Source organism: Corvus cornix, chromosome 1 (genome assembly GCF_000738735.6).
Source record: "Corvus cornix cornix isolate S_Up_H32 chromosome 1, ASM73873v5, whole genome shotgun sequence".
NCBI classification, from domain to species: Eukaryota; Metazoa; Chordata; class Aves; order Passeriformes; family Corvidae; genus Corvus; species Corvus cornix.
The window spans coordinates 92,169,391-92,185,881 of record NC_046332.1 but is presented as its reverse complement, the minus strand read 5'-3'; the positions used below and the strand labels follow the sequence as shown (position 1 = coordinate 92,185,881).

The window sequence follows — 16,491 nt, the reverse complement described above, 5'->3', positions numbered from 1 at the left end:
TCTTGAGTTACAACTGAGCTGTTAACAGCCTTTAAAGAATTAATTACGTTAGGCTTCTGTAAAGAGAGGAGAATTATAAAGGTTTTTGACTTAAAATATCTTCACTTTCTACAGTCTATGAGTAAATCCTTATTTTCATACTGTGAAGTCAGAGGAATCCCATATGAACTTGCAACTGTGTTTTTTCTATATCAAATTGGAAGATGCTGCTTCACCAATAATCCCTTTAGAGAAGGGATTATTTTTTAAATGTGTAGATAATACTCAATGCAGTAAGTTTAAATCTGTTATTAGCATGCCAGGCCTTGCCATAATTAAAAGAGTAAATTAAATTTGACTATGTTTTTAAATTTGTTCACTTCTAAAAGTAACAAATGAAAGAAAAACCTATCCCTTTGTTTGACGATTGTTGGTTTGGTTTGGTTTGGTTTGGTTTGGTTTTGGGGTCTTTTTGCAATTGTGATGAAAAATGTTTGCAAAGTTAGTCTTGTAAAATTCTTACATACAGCTTACAAAAACTCTAGATGAACAAAATATATTTGGCTAATGAGCAGGAGAAATGAGAAGTAAATCTTTAGGATCTATTGAGTTCCAGTCAGTATTGAACTAACTAGATTATATGGTATAAAGCTGTACTTTGCTAACTTTAAAATCACAGTCACAGAATGGTTTGGGTTGGAAGGGACCTTACAGATCATCTCATTCCAACCCCCCACCTAAAATTCAGTGTTAAAATTTGAACGTTCCTGGTTGCTACTGTTTCAAAAGCTAAGTGTGTTCTCATTCCCTTGCACTCAGGAAATGCTAAAGTACAGTAAGAACTGTGAAGGTGCTGAAGATCTTCAGGAAGCACTAACTTCTATACTGGGCATTCTTAAAGCAGTTAATGATTCTATGCACCAGATAGCCATTACTGGCTATGATGTGAGTAGCAGTATTTTTGCTTACTTTTAACTTTTTTTCTTTTGGTTTTTTAGATATATGTACAGCATTCCCTATACTGTGTACTAATAATGAGAAGAGTGTTCTACAAAACATGCCTTTAAACTTAATTGTGTAATGAAAATAATGGAAAAGGGATCTCTTTATACTCTTTTGAAGTTTTCCTGCTATGATTAATATTTTCCTCTGTCTACCTAAGTTTTTTTTCTTTGGTCTTCTGGACAGTGAGTGAGAAACTGAAAACTCTCATGAAGAGCCTGGGTTAGTACAGCTGAATGGGTGTGGCTACTAAGTTTTTATATCTATATGTAAAATTACACCCAAAACTTTCAGTTCCCAAAAAAATAACAAAACTCAAAACAATACATAAGCAGATTTGGAGCAGAGTTTGGGGGAAAAAAACAACCAACCAAAGATGTGTATTGTGGTTCCCTCTCTCTGTGGTAAGTTCTTGTGTCTCTGCTAGAGGTACTCTCAACTGTAAAATCCTGCCGGAACAGTGTCAGCCAGTGAAAATTATATGTAAAAATCCAACACTGACTATATTTTTATTGCATTTCCAAATCCAACATAAACACTGGTATGAGAGATTATTGGGAACAACAGACTTGTAAAGACCTGTTCAAAGTATATATTTTAATCTGATGTTATCTCTGTAGTTACAAATATCACTGGTTTTTTGTTCCAGGGAAACCTTAATGAGCTGGGCAAGCTTTTAATGCAAGGATCCTTCAGTGTCTGGACTGATCATAAAAAGGGTCACACAAAGGTGAAAGATTTGGCACGCTTCAAGCCAATGCAGCGACACCTCTTCCTCCACGAGAAAGCCGTCCTGTTCTGTAAAAAGCGAGAAGAAAACGGAGAGGGATATGAGAAAGCACCTTCTTACAGCTACAAACACTCCTTAAATGTAAGACACTGATCAGTCCTGAAGGTCAAGGGTACTGAGGGCTTAGCCTGTAGTAATACATCATTCTAGTTTTATCTCTGCAGACCTGTGTTGCAGCATTGTAGTGGGAACTTCACCCTTTCAGACAAACCTGGCTGGTGCTGCAGGTTATTTTGTGTTGCTGTCTGTCCAGCTGAATGGCAGTTGCATTAATCACACAGAAAATGTAGAGCAAGGTAGTGTAAAAAACATGTAGGATTTGGTGGTCTGGATTTTAAAAGCGACATTTTACATGTCAGTCTCAATGTAATGTGCCTAAACTCTTCTTCCCTCCAAGGTAGCCAGGCTGGTACAAAGCACTAAATCTCTTATGCAGATCAAATATTGTTAGCTATTCTTTTCCTTGTGCAAGAAGCCAGATAGGGTTTTCCTTTTCAGAAATAAGGTGCCAAAGAATACCAATAGCTGCCTGCTTCTGTTTTTAACATAATTGCAATGCAGTAGGTCAGCTTCTGTTCTCTTTGCTTCCAGATGGCTGCAGTTGGAATAACAGAAAATGTCAAAGGTGATGCAAAAAAATTTGAAATCTGGTATAATGCAAGGGAAGAAGTTTACATTATACAGGTAAATAACATGGCACTACATTTAAAAAAAAAAAAAAAAAGGGAGAGAAAAAGAGGAGAAGGAATCTAACCTTAAGAAGATCTGGAGGTTTTTTTCCTCTGTTATATCACTAATAGTGTGATGAGGAAATGTAGGAAGAAAAAGAAAACCTAAATCATATCTCAATGGAAGAGTCTTCTGGGGGAAAAAAATAATCATGTCTTACAATGCCCATAGAGGATATTGTATACACCATTACTACAGCTATCACTGGAGTAGTGGATGGCTTGGGAGATGAGGTTGGACTGTAGCACATGCATAACCTCTGCCTCAGCCTGTTCCAGTGGCTACAACCAGTTTCTGTTCATGGAAGGACTGGAGAGGGAGCTTTGTCTGTCCCTCTTGAAGGATTCCTCTGAGGCTATGCTTTGGCATGCAGCTGTTTGTGTAGTAAGTATTCTGTGCTTGATGGCTGATTGTATTTACTTTTGGATAGGCACCAACCCCTGAAGTTAAAGCTACTTGGGTGAGTGAAATAAGAAAAGTGCTGACAAGTCAACTGCAGGCATGCAGAGGTAAAATACTTCGGAGATTTTTTTTTTCCAAATTTTTTTTAATGTGTTTTCTCTCTGATCTTCAAATCCTGCCCTGTAGATCTTCCCTGTGTAGGACACAAATCAATATTAATAGTTCTTTTTCCTTCCTCCATTACAGAAGCTAGTCAGCACAGGACACTAGAACAAACACAGAGTTTACCTCTACCACTACCAGCATCATCTTGTGCAAGGTAAGTATGTTGTAACATCAGCCTGGCTGTCTTGTGAATATGCTCATACATCTGGTTTGCAGCTCTTCATTGCTCCTACCCCTTAATACTCATCCTTGTGTTTTAAGGTTTTGGTTTAGGTCTCTTTCTACTATAAAGCTGTAAAGCTGGGAGTTTAAACATACCCAGAACTGTTAAACTGAGCAGCAATGGCGTGGGCTTTGCCAATCAATAGAGAATACCACAGAAATGTAATTTTCTTCACCAGCCAAAATTCTGGTGGTGTTATGTGTCTGCTTGTTGAACGGCTGATTGTATACATTACACTCCAGATAAGAGAGTTTTATGCAGCAGCCTTTTTCTTCCTTCACTGTTCTTTTCCTCTACCTGGATTAACTTTTTCTTCCTTTTCCAGTGTCATGTTACCTTCCCTTCTGTCTTTTCCACAGCAGTATCTTTTCTCTGTCCCTTGTTCTTTTACTCTTATTTGCTTTATTTTTAGCCTAAGTAATGTGTAAATTCCTCCAGTGCCCCAATTTCTGGGTGAAGTTTTTCTTTCTTTCCATCCTTCACCATACCAACCTATATATTCTTCTGTTCCCATCTGTTGTTCTGCCCTTGCCTGACACCTCTCTTCAATTCTCTGCTACTCTCTCTGGTTTTTCATATGTGTATATGTCTATCCATAAGCCCATGTGCTCATATCCATATGGTGTGTGCTCAAATATGTACTGGTAGCTCTCTGCCCTGAATCTTTTATGCATCTACTTATTGCTCAGGGAGAATTCCCCAGATACATCATATTTACGGAGTGTCTTTCTCTATGCCATTCTCAGATGGAGTTGTGACGGGAATGCACTGCAAGGTCCCTCATTTGTTCCTGTATTAAGAGCTTCTGAAAGGCAGAGTTTATTCCTTTATCTTTCTTCTTTTTTTCCTAGTACATCCAGGAGGAACCTGTTAGCTGCAAGTGAGTGGAAGTTGTCCTGAGCCATCTGTCCAGTAGCTCTCACTGCCATACTACATGGGATTGCAGTTAGTTAGGAGAGGTGTTTCTCACTTCTATGTTCTCAAGGTCTTTACATGTACAATCACCAATGACTTTTTCAATCCTGGAAGCTACAGTCTGGGAATCTAACAAATAAATGGTTTTCAGCCTATATATCTCTATGTAGAAGCCTGTGATTGGATTGATTGTCTTCATTTTCTTCTAATAAACAGTCCTTCACGAAACCACACCAGAAATACCAAAAAAATGGAGGAGAAGAAAGCTGATATCACAAGTCTAGAAGGTTGTGGCACTACAGTAGCACCAAAGTACCCTGAGAAAGGCAAAGGTGAGTTTGCCCATACATGCTGTGGTCTTTAATTGCAAGGAGCATGCCTGCACTGCAGATGCACAGGCAGATCCACCAGCAGAGTAGCCACGGTAGTGCAGGGGAGGCAGCAGGACTCCTGAACAAGCAGGGCTTTGTTGTTTACAGCCCTAAGGCAGCCCACCCACAAAGTGCTGCCCACGTTGCACCAGTGTGCTGGTCCCATCTGCCCTTAGCTTGGGATTGATTTCTGCATTCCAATGTGTGGTGTGGACAGGCCCAAAGCCATCTTGAATGGATGGTAGGCAAAAGCACGTGAGAACTATTTGTTACAAGGCCAAAGTCTGCAGTAGGTCTTCTCTTAGAGCTGCCCAGCTTCTCGGGGTTCTCTTTGTCTGAAAAAAAATTTCTTGGTATTATCTGGTCTAAAGAAAGGTTGTTTTGTTTTGTTTTTTCTCTTTAATTTTTTTCCCATCATGGAAATTATTTATTGAACCAGTGGCAGTACAAGCCCATGCACAGCAAGAACAACCGGACACTTGTGTTGTACCTGGATTTTCAATTGTCCTTTCTCATCCTAACATGCAGGGTCCCTGGCACAGCTGCAAATGACTTTTTGTCTTGATCTTTTCATGGCCTTCTCCCTTTTCTTTCTGTGTCTCTCTCTTCCTTTGTAGACAACACTAGCTCTACCTCAGAATGCTCTGTACTGTCAAAAAAGTGCTTTACACTGCAGGGCTTTACTAACCTCAAAAGTCAGAAAGGTAATTTAAAAAAAAAAAAAAGGCTAGACCGTTTTCTGTGTAAAGCTGTAACTGAAGCATCACTGTGTATGTGTGTGTAGTGTGATAGGTTTTCAGTGTACACACTAGCTTGTTCTTCCAAGGTCAAGCTAGGTTCCTTAGTCGGTGCCTCTGACAGGGAGATTTCAAGGGAAACAAGCTCCAGAGTGGGAGGGGGAGATGCAGCTAGGAAAAGTGGGGCTGTGGAGATGCAAGGGAAGGAGCACGGTTTCCAGTGCCTCCAATCTCACTGTCAAGGCCAAGGGCGGAGTTTATCGTGCCCCATTCCTGTAGAAAAACTAGAGGAAGGAAGTTGTCTTCTGACCGGACACCTGGCCTGCTTCTAGCTTCAGTGGATCTGCCCCAAGTGCATTTCTACTTGGCAAAAAGGAATCAAGGTGATTCTGTGAAGGATTTATAGAGGATTTTTTTATGGGCATCCTTGCTAACAAAACTCTCAAAGCACAAATAACTACAGCAGAATGTGTCTGACATTGTTGTTTTGCTGGGTAGAAAAATAAGTAAGAATTTCCCTATTCTTCCAGAAATGGTCTTTGCCTCATTTTTTCTAAAACAGGCAATAAGAGTTTGAGACCTTTCTTGCTTCCTCCTGCCAAGTAAGCACACTGGTACAGTCACTTCTTGCTTTGAAGAGCTGTCTTTGAACAGTCTGAATTGCATTAAGATGATGCCACTTTCTCAACAGCATGGTAATTTTTTTCCCCCAAGCATCTTTCCAGAATGCCTGTTTAAAACCCAATTACCTTTGAGTTCTTTCTGGAGAGACTCTAGGGTTGTGTATCTAATGCTAATGAGGTGAGCACTAATGTCCCATGCTTGCCTTGACAGAAACTCCATCTCCTTCTGCTAAAAGCCAGACATTGCCAATGATCCTTCTTACAGGACCAGGTATTGCTGTAGCACTAGATTTACATAAAAATGATTGCTTAATTTGGTAATGTTTGTCTGAAATTGAAGTAAATTGTATTCAGTTGATGTCTACTTAATTTAGAAAAGTTTACATATATTTTCATCTATTATGGTAAAATAAATTTGTCAATGTATCTTCATATAACTACTTGTAAATAATTAATTCCTTCTGCTGCCATGCACCAGTGACAGCTAAAATTAGATTACAGAAATCCACTTGTTTTCCAGTGTAAACTCAAAGGTATTTAGCATGCAATCCACCTATTCTCTTTTTTCCAGTTCTTCAATATCTCTCTTCTGTGTTTTTTACCTATTCATACTCCTGCAGCTTCTCCTACCAGTCCTGACAAAAAAGCCAAACGGCACGAAGTAGTGAGTGACCCAACTCCTTTTGGTTTAAGAGGTACAGTGATGCCACATCTTGTACTCCACAAGTACTCACACATCCCTCATGTAATATGTTACATCAGAGTGCTGGGAATACCTGTGTGATGCTGTTGTGTGCAGCACTGTTGACTGGATCTGTATATACTGTTTTTGATAGCACAACTGGTTGAAGTTTTACCTTGGTTTTAAATAAAGCAGCATATGGGTAACTAGTTTTTAGAAGACAGTGGGAAAGAGATTTGTTGCTGAAGAAATAGCCAGAAACTGGGTGTTTAATGGAATTACAGGATTGTCCAGCTGCTCTGCAACCATGGTTTTCCATGTGTTAGAATCCTTCTGTCACTGTACCCCTTGTGGAGAGGATTTATCTTTTAAAAAAGAAAAAAAATTCCAAAAGTCAGATCACTGTCATGTGGAATTTCCATTTTAGATCTGCATTTATCACTGCAGTCACAACCCTGTTGCATCTTTCTTTGGGTGATAGTAGGCAACTTTTACCACCCTGTGAACCCCAGATTACTTAACTGAACCCCTTGCAGCAGTTTGCCTCCCATCCTCCCAACTCACAGCTAAGCAGAGCTTAGAAAAGCATTTCAGTTAACCCATTTCTAACCAGCAGGGCTATTGGTGAAGGTTTGAGTGCAAATCCCTAGGCTGATTAACTAGAGTAGTAGAGAGTACAAGGAAAGCAATTCCCCTCTTCTGACTCTTTCCACCACTATGTCCTTTAGAAAATATTAGTCTAAAGGTGAGCTGTTTCAAACCCTACCATCAGCCTCCTCTCCAGGTTTCTGAAGTCTTTGTCTTGTCTGTGGAAATGGTGCAAGCTCAGCTGCTGTGCTGGCAAAACTGCAACACTGTTCACCTTGCTGAGCAGCAGGCAATGTAATCCTGGGCTAGACAGGTGCAGAAACTCCACAAGGGTGCATATGAGAGTTACAAGGTTATTTTTCTGCAGGTAGCAGGCAGAACTCTGAGATCTCCAGGTACCATGGAAATTCGGAGGGCCCAAAAATGTCTGAAAGAAAAGGGTGTTCTGTGGCCTTTTCCTCAGGTGCTGGAATTTTCCAAGGAAGAGAATCACTTGATCACTGCTTATTTACAGTAAAATTATTGTGTCCTTGTAACAGGCTTACCTGATTTGCTGTTCTGTCCCAGAAGCACCTTACTTTATGAAAGTGCTAAACCAAGTAAATTAATTTAAAACATTTATTAACTTCTCCTTCTGTCTTGCATCTTCCAATCTCTTTTCTGACACTTTATCTCTTCTCCTTCCCCAACTCAAAGAGGGATAAGCAGGGAGCTGACCCAGGCGTCTCAGGATGAAACTGGGGCAGGTGATGGTCACAGTGCCCAGTGCAGGGTGCATGGCCCCCATTCATTTCCTTTCACTGCTGTGTTGCTGTGATTTATGCTGAAGTGAGCTCAAGCAATATGAATTAGAATTACATATTGTAGGTAGATCATAGCTCTTTGAAGAAACCTGTTTGATTATTTCTGAAGAGAAGCAGTTAATGAATTCTTGGTTTTCCTGGCATCATTATATCTAAACTCATTTCTGAATAACCTTGTCTTTTCTCAAGACTGCCTGCCCTTTTCCTACCTTTCCTGCCTTTATAGGGAGCTCTGATGTTAGTCCCACCCTGCAGAATACACACACACAGATTGAATGTTCACGCATAATTTCGGTGCCCATAGCTTGCTAATGTGAATACTACCATGGTGACAACTTCCCTTCCCAGGAGGAGATGGGCTTTTATATAGACTTGTTAATTGTGGAGTGCCAGCTTGTATGAGGAGGAGTACTATTGTTGGTATGGCAGGATCAGGCCAGTCTGCTCTTAGCGCATCAGCACAATATAAGAAAAGAAAGAGGCTGAGAACAAGAGCTGTTACCCAAAATGTACCAGAAGAGCAGGCCAGTGAGTATGAGGTTACAGGCACTTAGAGCGTTAGGAGAAACCAAGTTTTCTTTTGTTGCATTGTTCTTAACTTGGAAATAACAGAAATGGTTTCAGCTGTGTCCAACAAGATAACTACAAGATGTAAGCTTCCAAGGAAATTTTCATGGAATACAGCAGAAATTTATTACTCAGTTTCTTCACAGATGGAAGTTCATTCTTAACCCTGGACAGGGCCAAATGGGTCAGTACTTCTAATCTTGTGCAGGTCACTCACCAGCATAGGCAAGGTAAAAACCCCACTCTGTTGGTGTGCTCTGGGTGTGATTCCTTTCTATGATTTCTTTGGCTTTACTCTGCACTGCTCAGGTTTTTCCTAATGCACTGACATGACCAGCTGGGCGACAAATGCCTCAGGAGCAGTGATAAGCAAAAATGCTGGTGCTTTCTTAATTTAACTAATAGTTACATAAAATGGGAAGTTTGTTCTTCTTTTCATTCTTTTCATTGAGTTTCACTGTTGTTACTATTTTGCTTGAAACGAAAGCTTGCTTACAAATACTTGTCTCTTTTGACTTTTTTTCATTATGAGCTCAACACATTTATTAGTAGCCGCTGAACTTGGTGTAAAGCATCCCACTAATAAAAATTAATTTAATTTTATTTGAAAGAGAATTTTGTGCACTCTGGATATGATTCAGCTTTATGAATAAATTAAATGCTTCACCCTGAGAGAGAAAAAGCAGTAGGAGTCAGGCAGGAGATTGTTGTGTTGTTTGTTGCAGTGATGTAACACCAAGATAAGTCAGAGTAATTAAGTATTCTTGTGTCAGCCTGAACCTTCATAAATAATGGGCTACCTTGTCAGGTGAAGTATAGAGTGCTTGTAGCTTGTGTGGAATTTTTTGACAGTTGTTAACAGTGTGAAGGAGGCAAGGCTCATCTATCCCTTATTCCAGCAAGCCAGTTAGGTGGCTTTGGGTGTTCAACCTCTTCCCAGAAAGTGTATGTTCCTGTCTTCTGCTTCCTCCCAAGGAAAAATAGTATCTATATCTCGTTCATCTTTGTATAATATATATTTATTATACAAATATTTATATGTATTTGCCTTTCAGTTGGAAATTTGCATTCTCTCCATTCATTTCCCTTCATATAAATCCAAAGGGCTAAATTCACTTCCATGCATAGCCACAACTCCACTTACTCAGATGGAAGCAGGCCAACTTTTGCCAGCAGTGAATTTCACCCAGTGACTGTAATAACCTCCCTGTGTACAGTTTTCCTCCTGTTTATGCTGATCACTTACGAGCTTTTCAGTGGGGAGAATGTTTCTCCCAGTCAGTGGCTCACTGCTGCGAAGTTAACTGTTGGCTGTTCCTTCCCCAAGGTTGGGCCAAACCATCCCATTCTCTTGATGCATCTGAAGAAAATGATGGCTGGTCTAGTGCTGAAGAACCGCTGAATTCATCGGATGCGGAGGAAGAAGGAGGAGGAGGGGGAGGCGAGATGAAGCTGGTAACCAGAAATGCTTTCCTATGGAGCTAAGCAAGGGGTACCAGTACAGCGTGTGTGCCAGGATACAGAAATGCTTTTGCAGCTGGCAGGAGGGGAAATGTCTGCCTTGAAATGCTCAGCTGGGCAAAATTCCCAGGGCAATGGAGAAGAACCCCTTCTCTTAAATCAGCCCCATTTTTGTACCTTGGGGAGGTCCTTCTGTGGCTTTGCACACCTGCAGCCCAGTGAGTCGTGGCTGCTTGTGCCATGGTACAGCAATCAAGTGATGAGAAGTTCAGCTACCATGCCAATAGACTTCCACACAGACACCATGGCATGGGTTTGCCAGGTTTTCTTTTTCTTCTGGTTTTATTTTCTGTAGACACATGAATTAATTGTTGTAATGGGAACATTTCACTGAATGTTTTTCAGGGTATGAGAATTAATGTATTGAATTTGCATGCAATCAATCAGCAGAATTTTACTGCCCCAGTATTTACACCATCTTCAGCATGTAGGTACATGAGAAAGAAGGGAAAAGTACTATAATTACATAACAAAAGCTGCAACATACCTTAAAGTACTCAACAGAAATAATTTGTTTTCTTTCCTCTGTGTGCATTTAGACTCCTGGTAAATATACAGTTGTGACTGATTATGACAAAGGAGTTTCTGAAGAATTTACAGTGAAAAGTGGAGATCTAGTTCAACTGATTCGTGAAGGGGAGGATGGACTTTGGTACGCAGATCTGTGTTTGGAAATTTTTATACGCAGAACTGTGTTTAGAAGGCAGATGTTTAGGGCAAAACTTTCAAAGGCATCAAATGAAGCAATCTGACTTCTAATATTTTTATCTATTTTTTTTAGGTTTGTAAAGAACCTGAGCAGTGGTAGAGAAGGTTGGATTCCAGCAAGCAACCTGCTGATGCTCATAGGCAACTCAAAATCAGCTCAATCTTTAAGCAGCTCTGGTAGGCTATTTATTTTAACTGAGATTATTGTCTCTTTGAAGATTCCTTTTATCAAAGAAAGTAATGAAAAACAACCACTATATAATATTTTCTTGTGGGGTTTTTTTCCTCCCTTTCCCAGAATCAGGCACTGCCTCCAGCACTTTGAGCACATCATCAAGTTGCAGTGATAGCTGCAATGTCAGTAGCACCAGCTTCTCTGACATTAAGGGCTAATGTGAAATGTTCATCCCACCTCCCTGGAAGGTAAATCTGGAGATTGTCATTTGCTGCAGAGTTCTGGACTTTGGACTTCATTGAAGAACCACAAGTTCTGTGTTGCCAGCTCTGAGTATTTTTAGTGGTGACTTCCACAGGTTCTCCCAGAAGATCCCAATGAAAAGTGCATGGAATGTGAAGTTGTAAATAAAAGTAAAATGATTTGAAATAGGATTTTGTAGAGGTTTCTGCTCTGAAGAGCTGCTAGCATAAAGCGCGTTTTCTCTTTGACACACAATCAGGTTTCTGTAGAACTTTTTGTAACAGCCAGAATCTGAATGTGAGCAGACAAAATGTGTTCAATGCTAAATGCTCATTGTAAACTAATAGCATAGCAATCACTGTACAGGATAGGTATGAGGAAAATAAATCTACGTTTACAATTTCTTCTCCCCAAGAAACCCTTTCTCCAAGGACATACCTCGGTCAATGCAGCGAATGGGACTCCTACGGCAATAAGGAAGGAAGTTTGGTCCACCCTTTCCTCTTGGGTTTTCAGGATATTCTCCTGCTCCCTAGAGGCAGGGATGCAGACATGACCAATTCACTGACCACAACAACATCAAAAGAAACTATTACTTTATCCTTTCCAACATTTTAGTGACTTGTGCAATGGAATAGCTTTTTCTGAGGTATTTTGGCCTCACAACCAAATTCTTTACCAAGATCACTGTGTTTACACAGCCTTGGCAATTTAGTAGTATCTTTTTCCTTATTCAGGTGGACAATGAAACACAAATGTTCTTATTCACTAAATTATTTTTTAATAAACAGTAATTGCATGGTTACTTTCAGCTCTCACAATTAATGTGCAGCTACAGCCAGAGGAAGGCATTGTAACTGCACTGGGGGTCAAGAGCCTTCCTTCAAACAAACCTATGAGGGCTGGAAATCCAATGCATTTTTAGTCCATAGTGTTCCAGATTAATTGAAAGAGAAGAAACCCCAATGACATAACTTTTCTACAAAAGGGGAGCACAGGAGGAAAAAACCTTAGAGAAGAGTCAGATTTATGCTACAGATAAGTATTTTAAATTTTTTTAAAGGAAGGGTTATGCTAAACTTGTCCGTTTTCAGGGTATGATGTAAGCCAGTGTTGCAAGTTTTCTCTTTGTCAGATGTTCTTTGCACACCTTACAGTACAAAACTAAGTGCAGGTATAGAATACTGTATTCATTCCTTTCCATCTCTCAAATATTTTTGCTTATATGAAAACAGGTTTAACTGATTCATGCACCATATTATTTAAAAATAATGGGGACATAAAGAGCATAACTTTTCAGAAGCACTAAGCACAGCAGATTATGTCAATGGGAACTGTGTTAATCATCAGATTCTCTGATGGCTGAGCCCTGAATTCTATCTTTATGCCAGAATTTTATGTTTTAGAGGCTGCAGAGTAGAAAACTTAAATGACAAACACTCCTAAGAATGATGCAGAAGCAACTCTACCCCAGACGCAATCAAAATGCAGCTGACCATGGTCAGCACAAATTAAAGCATGTATATGCACACACACATATTTATGCACATATATATGTGCATGTATGTGCTTGTGTGTATAATACATGTACGTGTAGATATGTATATGTGTGTAGATATAATGTATCAATGTAAAAGATGTATTTATAGTCTTCATGCTGCTGAATGTGTCACTTTACAATTCATAAATACTTAGGTTTCTTGCAATACTTCAATATAAATGCTGATCAGGGTTTTACTTCAGGCATCTTTTTCAAAACAGAAATCCTCTGATCTTTTTTTTCTTATTCCATATAATACTGTGCTGACCAGGAATATTTAGTCTGATATTTAACAATGGAATAGCAACATGAGATTCATCTTATCTTCATCTATGTAAGTTATTTTGTAAATTATCTGTAACATAATTTACTTATATATTGCTGTCATTGCTTGGATGAGACTGTCATTTCATTTCTCACTGCAGCCCCATTTGTGTTATTTCAATGGTTTTTTCCACATCATTGCACTTTAATACAACCCATTTCACCATTTCCTTTTTTACTGCTGTTGTGAATTAGAAGTTCAAAGTCAGAGGTCTCTACTGTAATTAATTTGAATAAATTTCAGCGCTTCTTGCTGAATGCCTTTATATAGACATGCTCTGGGGTTTATTTTATTCACAATCTTGAAACCTTTTTGTGGGTATCATATTAAAACAGAGAGAGGTTCTAGGATTTGGAACAGAAAACCAGATCTGTGTATTCAAATCCTCAGCCTGCTCATTCTGGGACCATCTCAGCAAAACACCATTTCACCTTCGTGATCACATCTCACTTAGAATCACTTGCCTGGCACTAGGGAATTAAAGGCTGTCTGCAGGCTGAGGATAAAAAATGAAAGCCATTGCCAGGTAATTGGATTTATTCCCTTTTTCCCACTCACCCTTTTCTGAAAGAAAGCACATCACTGTTGGGTTTTCCCGAAGAAGGCTGTGTATCCATGGATCCTGTGGTATTAGCAGAGCAAGTTGGAGGTCTGCATCTGGCCACGGCTGGGTGAGAAACCAGACACCATGTTCACCCTTGCTGCATCTGAAGAGGAACTTACTTGTACATTCACTGATTGATGGCTTTAAGGACCATCATGCCATGGTAGGAGGTGAATTTAACACTGACTGGAGTGATTTGGGCTGAGCTGTTGGCCATGTGCATTACATGAACCAGTTACGGTGTTACTGAAACTTGACTGCTTTTTGTTTACTCTTGATCTTGTTATCATGACAGCTCCCTCTGTAATAGGCAGTCCTACTTTTCTGAGCAAAAGGAGGTCCAACCTTTTTGAGAGGACCCACATCATACTTGTTAGAGCAAAAGAATGAAAGAATTCCAGCCCAAATGTACCTTAGTAAAGAGTAAAAGTAAAGGGTTTTCTATATAAAAACCTAATAATGATTGGTTTCTTAGGTCACTGTCTCCAAGTTGGGGCACAGTGTTTCATAGATACAGAAGCAGTTTGCTAGTTGGAATATAAAACATTTTCTCCATCCTGCACAGATGTTGTCATTCAGCAAAAATGAGGAAGTTGGACCATCACTTAACTGTAAATGACTGGAACTCCCATTCCCTTTCTCAGTGATATGTTAGATGTTACTGTGAACTCCACTGTGAAGTTTGGAGTGTCCACACAAGTTTCCAGAATTAGAAACCTCCTTTGATGTATTTGGCCAGAACCAGATCTGCCTGGTATAATGAAGCAACCCAAATTCAGGGGTATTCAGGTAAATTCAGGTAAAAATAATAAAATCCCTTAATTAAGGATGCAGGAATAGAAGAGATAAATTCCGTTGTTCCATAAGACTTTGTGTAAACTGTGTTTAGAGATTGTATTACCAAAATAAGATATTTAGATACTGAAGTACCTTCTCTGGGCTTTCATTTGAAAGGAGAGAAATTTTTATTCACTCCCCATCCGTTGACAGGGCAGGGAGGTCCTCACCTACATTTAAAAGACTATGGATTTGCTAGTGGTGCTTTTGTAGCTGTGATGGCCTCAGGACAGTCAAGAAAAGGTTTGTACTAGAGTTAATATCTCTCATTACCAACTGAGATATGTGGCATTAAACAGACAAACTTTGGGGCACACTGCCTTTATTATCTTTTTCTTCCTTTGTTCTCTCTATTTTCAGATATCCTTCTCAAGCAGTGAAGGAAGAGAGAAAGAAATAGCCCACATCAGAATTTAAAAATACAATGTTAAGCACTTGTATTCAGATATTGTCACACAAAAAAATTGTCTTCCCATCTTCTCTTTCCTCTTTTTGAGAATAATTGCTATATGGGGATACAGAACTCTGTCAAACAGGCAGATAATTTTCTCCTGGAAAGTGGTTCTATTTTGAGGTCTAAATCTCAAATAATTTGCTTTAAAGCTTATCAGCATAGAACTCATCTATTTATAGATTAGTCTAACAGAAATGAGAAATTATTAACTTGCTCAAAGTCTTTGCTTTTAGTCAGTCTGATAAATGATTGATGGCAAGCTGCTATTGCAAATTCAAGAAGCAGATTGTTCCTAAAGCTTTCTTACCTAGACACAGCTTTGTCAGTTTACTCAAATGACCTCTGATTGCCTCTTCAAAATGGAATTAATATTGATTTATTTTTTTAAGTTGTTCTGAGTATTGACGACAAAACTCATGTTGAAATGACCAGTGACTTGTTGGATCAGATCAAACTGCCCAGTTCCCAATAGCTTCCATACATACCTCCTTTTCAACCTAAAACATGAAACTAAAAATAACAAAGTTGTAAGAGTGCTTCTTTTAAAAATGTCAGCAGGAAACAAAGCAAATATAAAGAAGGACACCTTCTGAGACAACATCATGTCTTCAGGCTCATGTTTCTACTTTAGATTTTACTCCATATTGTTAACATTTTTCATGTTTAATTTTTTAACTTTCTTATTTTTTTAAAATAAAAAACTTCGGCACATCAAAAAATATCTTAAATCGTATTTTCTAAAGAGCTGTTCCCAGACTGATTCTAGTAGCACCCATGAGCATTAGGGGTACATGTCTGCATTAATATATATTAATTTTCAATTGAACTGCAGTTCATTTTTCTTGGAATTGCTCAGAAAACATAAGCCAAAGCTGAAGCCCACACTGGAAAGGAGATTTATAGAGCAGAACTACAGGACTGATCTCATGAACTAGAGCAAGACCACACAAGAAGGAAAAAAAGTAACACATAGGGATCTTCTGGGGAAGAAAAGCAAACCGTTTCCTCCTCTGGCTGGTGACATGGTTTAACCCCAAACAGGAGATGACCGTCATGCAGCTGCTCACTCCCACCACCCAGTGGACTAGGGAGGAGAATCAGGAACAGAAAAGTAAAACTTGTGGGTTGAGGCAAGAACACTTTAATAAATGAAACGAAGTAAAATATAATAATAATAATGATAATAAACTAATTATACCCCTAGTAGTAAGAGGGAGAGAGATAAAAAACCCAAGAAAGGACAAGTGATGACTATACAATTGCTCAGCACCAGTGACCAGTGACCAGCCCAGCCCTGAGCAGCAATCATCCCCTTCCACTTAACTCTTCCAGTTTATATATTGGGCCTGACTTCTAAGAAGGGAATATCCCTTTGGCCAGTTTGGGTCATCTGTCCTGGCCATACTCACTCATGGTTTCTGGTGCAGCTGCTTACTGGCAGAGCATGAAACTCAAAAATAAGTCCCTCACTTAGGGTAAGCACTACTGAGCAACAGCAAAAACATCAG

The 16,491-nt window shown here is 39.3% G+C and overlaps 1 protein-coding gene across 14 annotated transcripts in view; it reads left to right on the top strand.

Moving 5' to 3' along the window:
* Nucleotides 1–13,359, top strand: part of MCF2L (MCF.2 cell line derived transforming sequence like) — a 156,777-nt gene extending 143,418 nt beyond the window's left edge. For 8 of the 14 annotated variants that reach the window (XM_039549736.1, XM_019282891.3, XM_019282895.3 and 5 more), the window contains 13 exons: nucleotides 799–924; nucleotides 1,631–1,852; nucleotides 2,363–2,455; nucleotides 2,931–3,009; nucleotides 3,149–3,221; nucleotides 4,422–4,537; nucleotides 5,194–5,280; nucleotides 6,148–6,207; nucleotides 6,557–6,631; nucleotides 9,904–10,031; nucleotides 10,637–10,749; nucleotides 10,879–10,982; nucleotides 11,104–13,359. In XM_039549736.1, coding sequence (XP_039405670.1) covers nucleotides 799–924; nucleotides 1,631–1,852; nucleotides 2,363–2,455; nucleotides 2,931–3,009; nucleotides 3,149–3,221; nucleotides 4,422–4,537; nucleotides 5,194–5,280; nucleotides 6,148–6,207; nucleotides 6,557–6,631; nucleotides 9,904–10,031; nucleotides 10,637–10,749; nucleotides 10,879–10,982; nucleotides 11,104–11,198 — 1,371 coding nt within the window. In that variant the 3' untranslated portion in view covers nucleotides 11,199–13,359. The remainder of the gene's footprint in view (nucleotides 1–798; nucleotides 925–1,630; nucleotides 1,853–2,362; nucleotides 2,456–2,930; nucleotides 3,010–3,148; nucleotides 3,222–4,421; nucleotides 4,538–5,193; nucleotides 5,281–6,147; nucleotides 6,208–6,556; nucleotides 6,632–9,903; nucleotides 10,032–10,636; nucleotides 10,750–10,878; nucleotides 10,983–11,103) is intronic. The other 6 variants (XM_010394325.4, XM_010394328.4, XR_002044396.3 and 3 more) reach the window with 5 other exon arrangements.
* The last annotated feature ends 3,132 nt before the right edge of the window (nucleotides 13,360–16,491 follow it).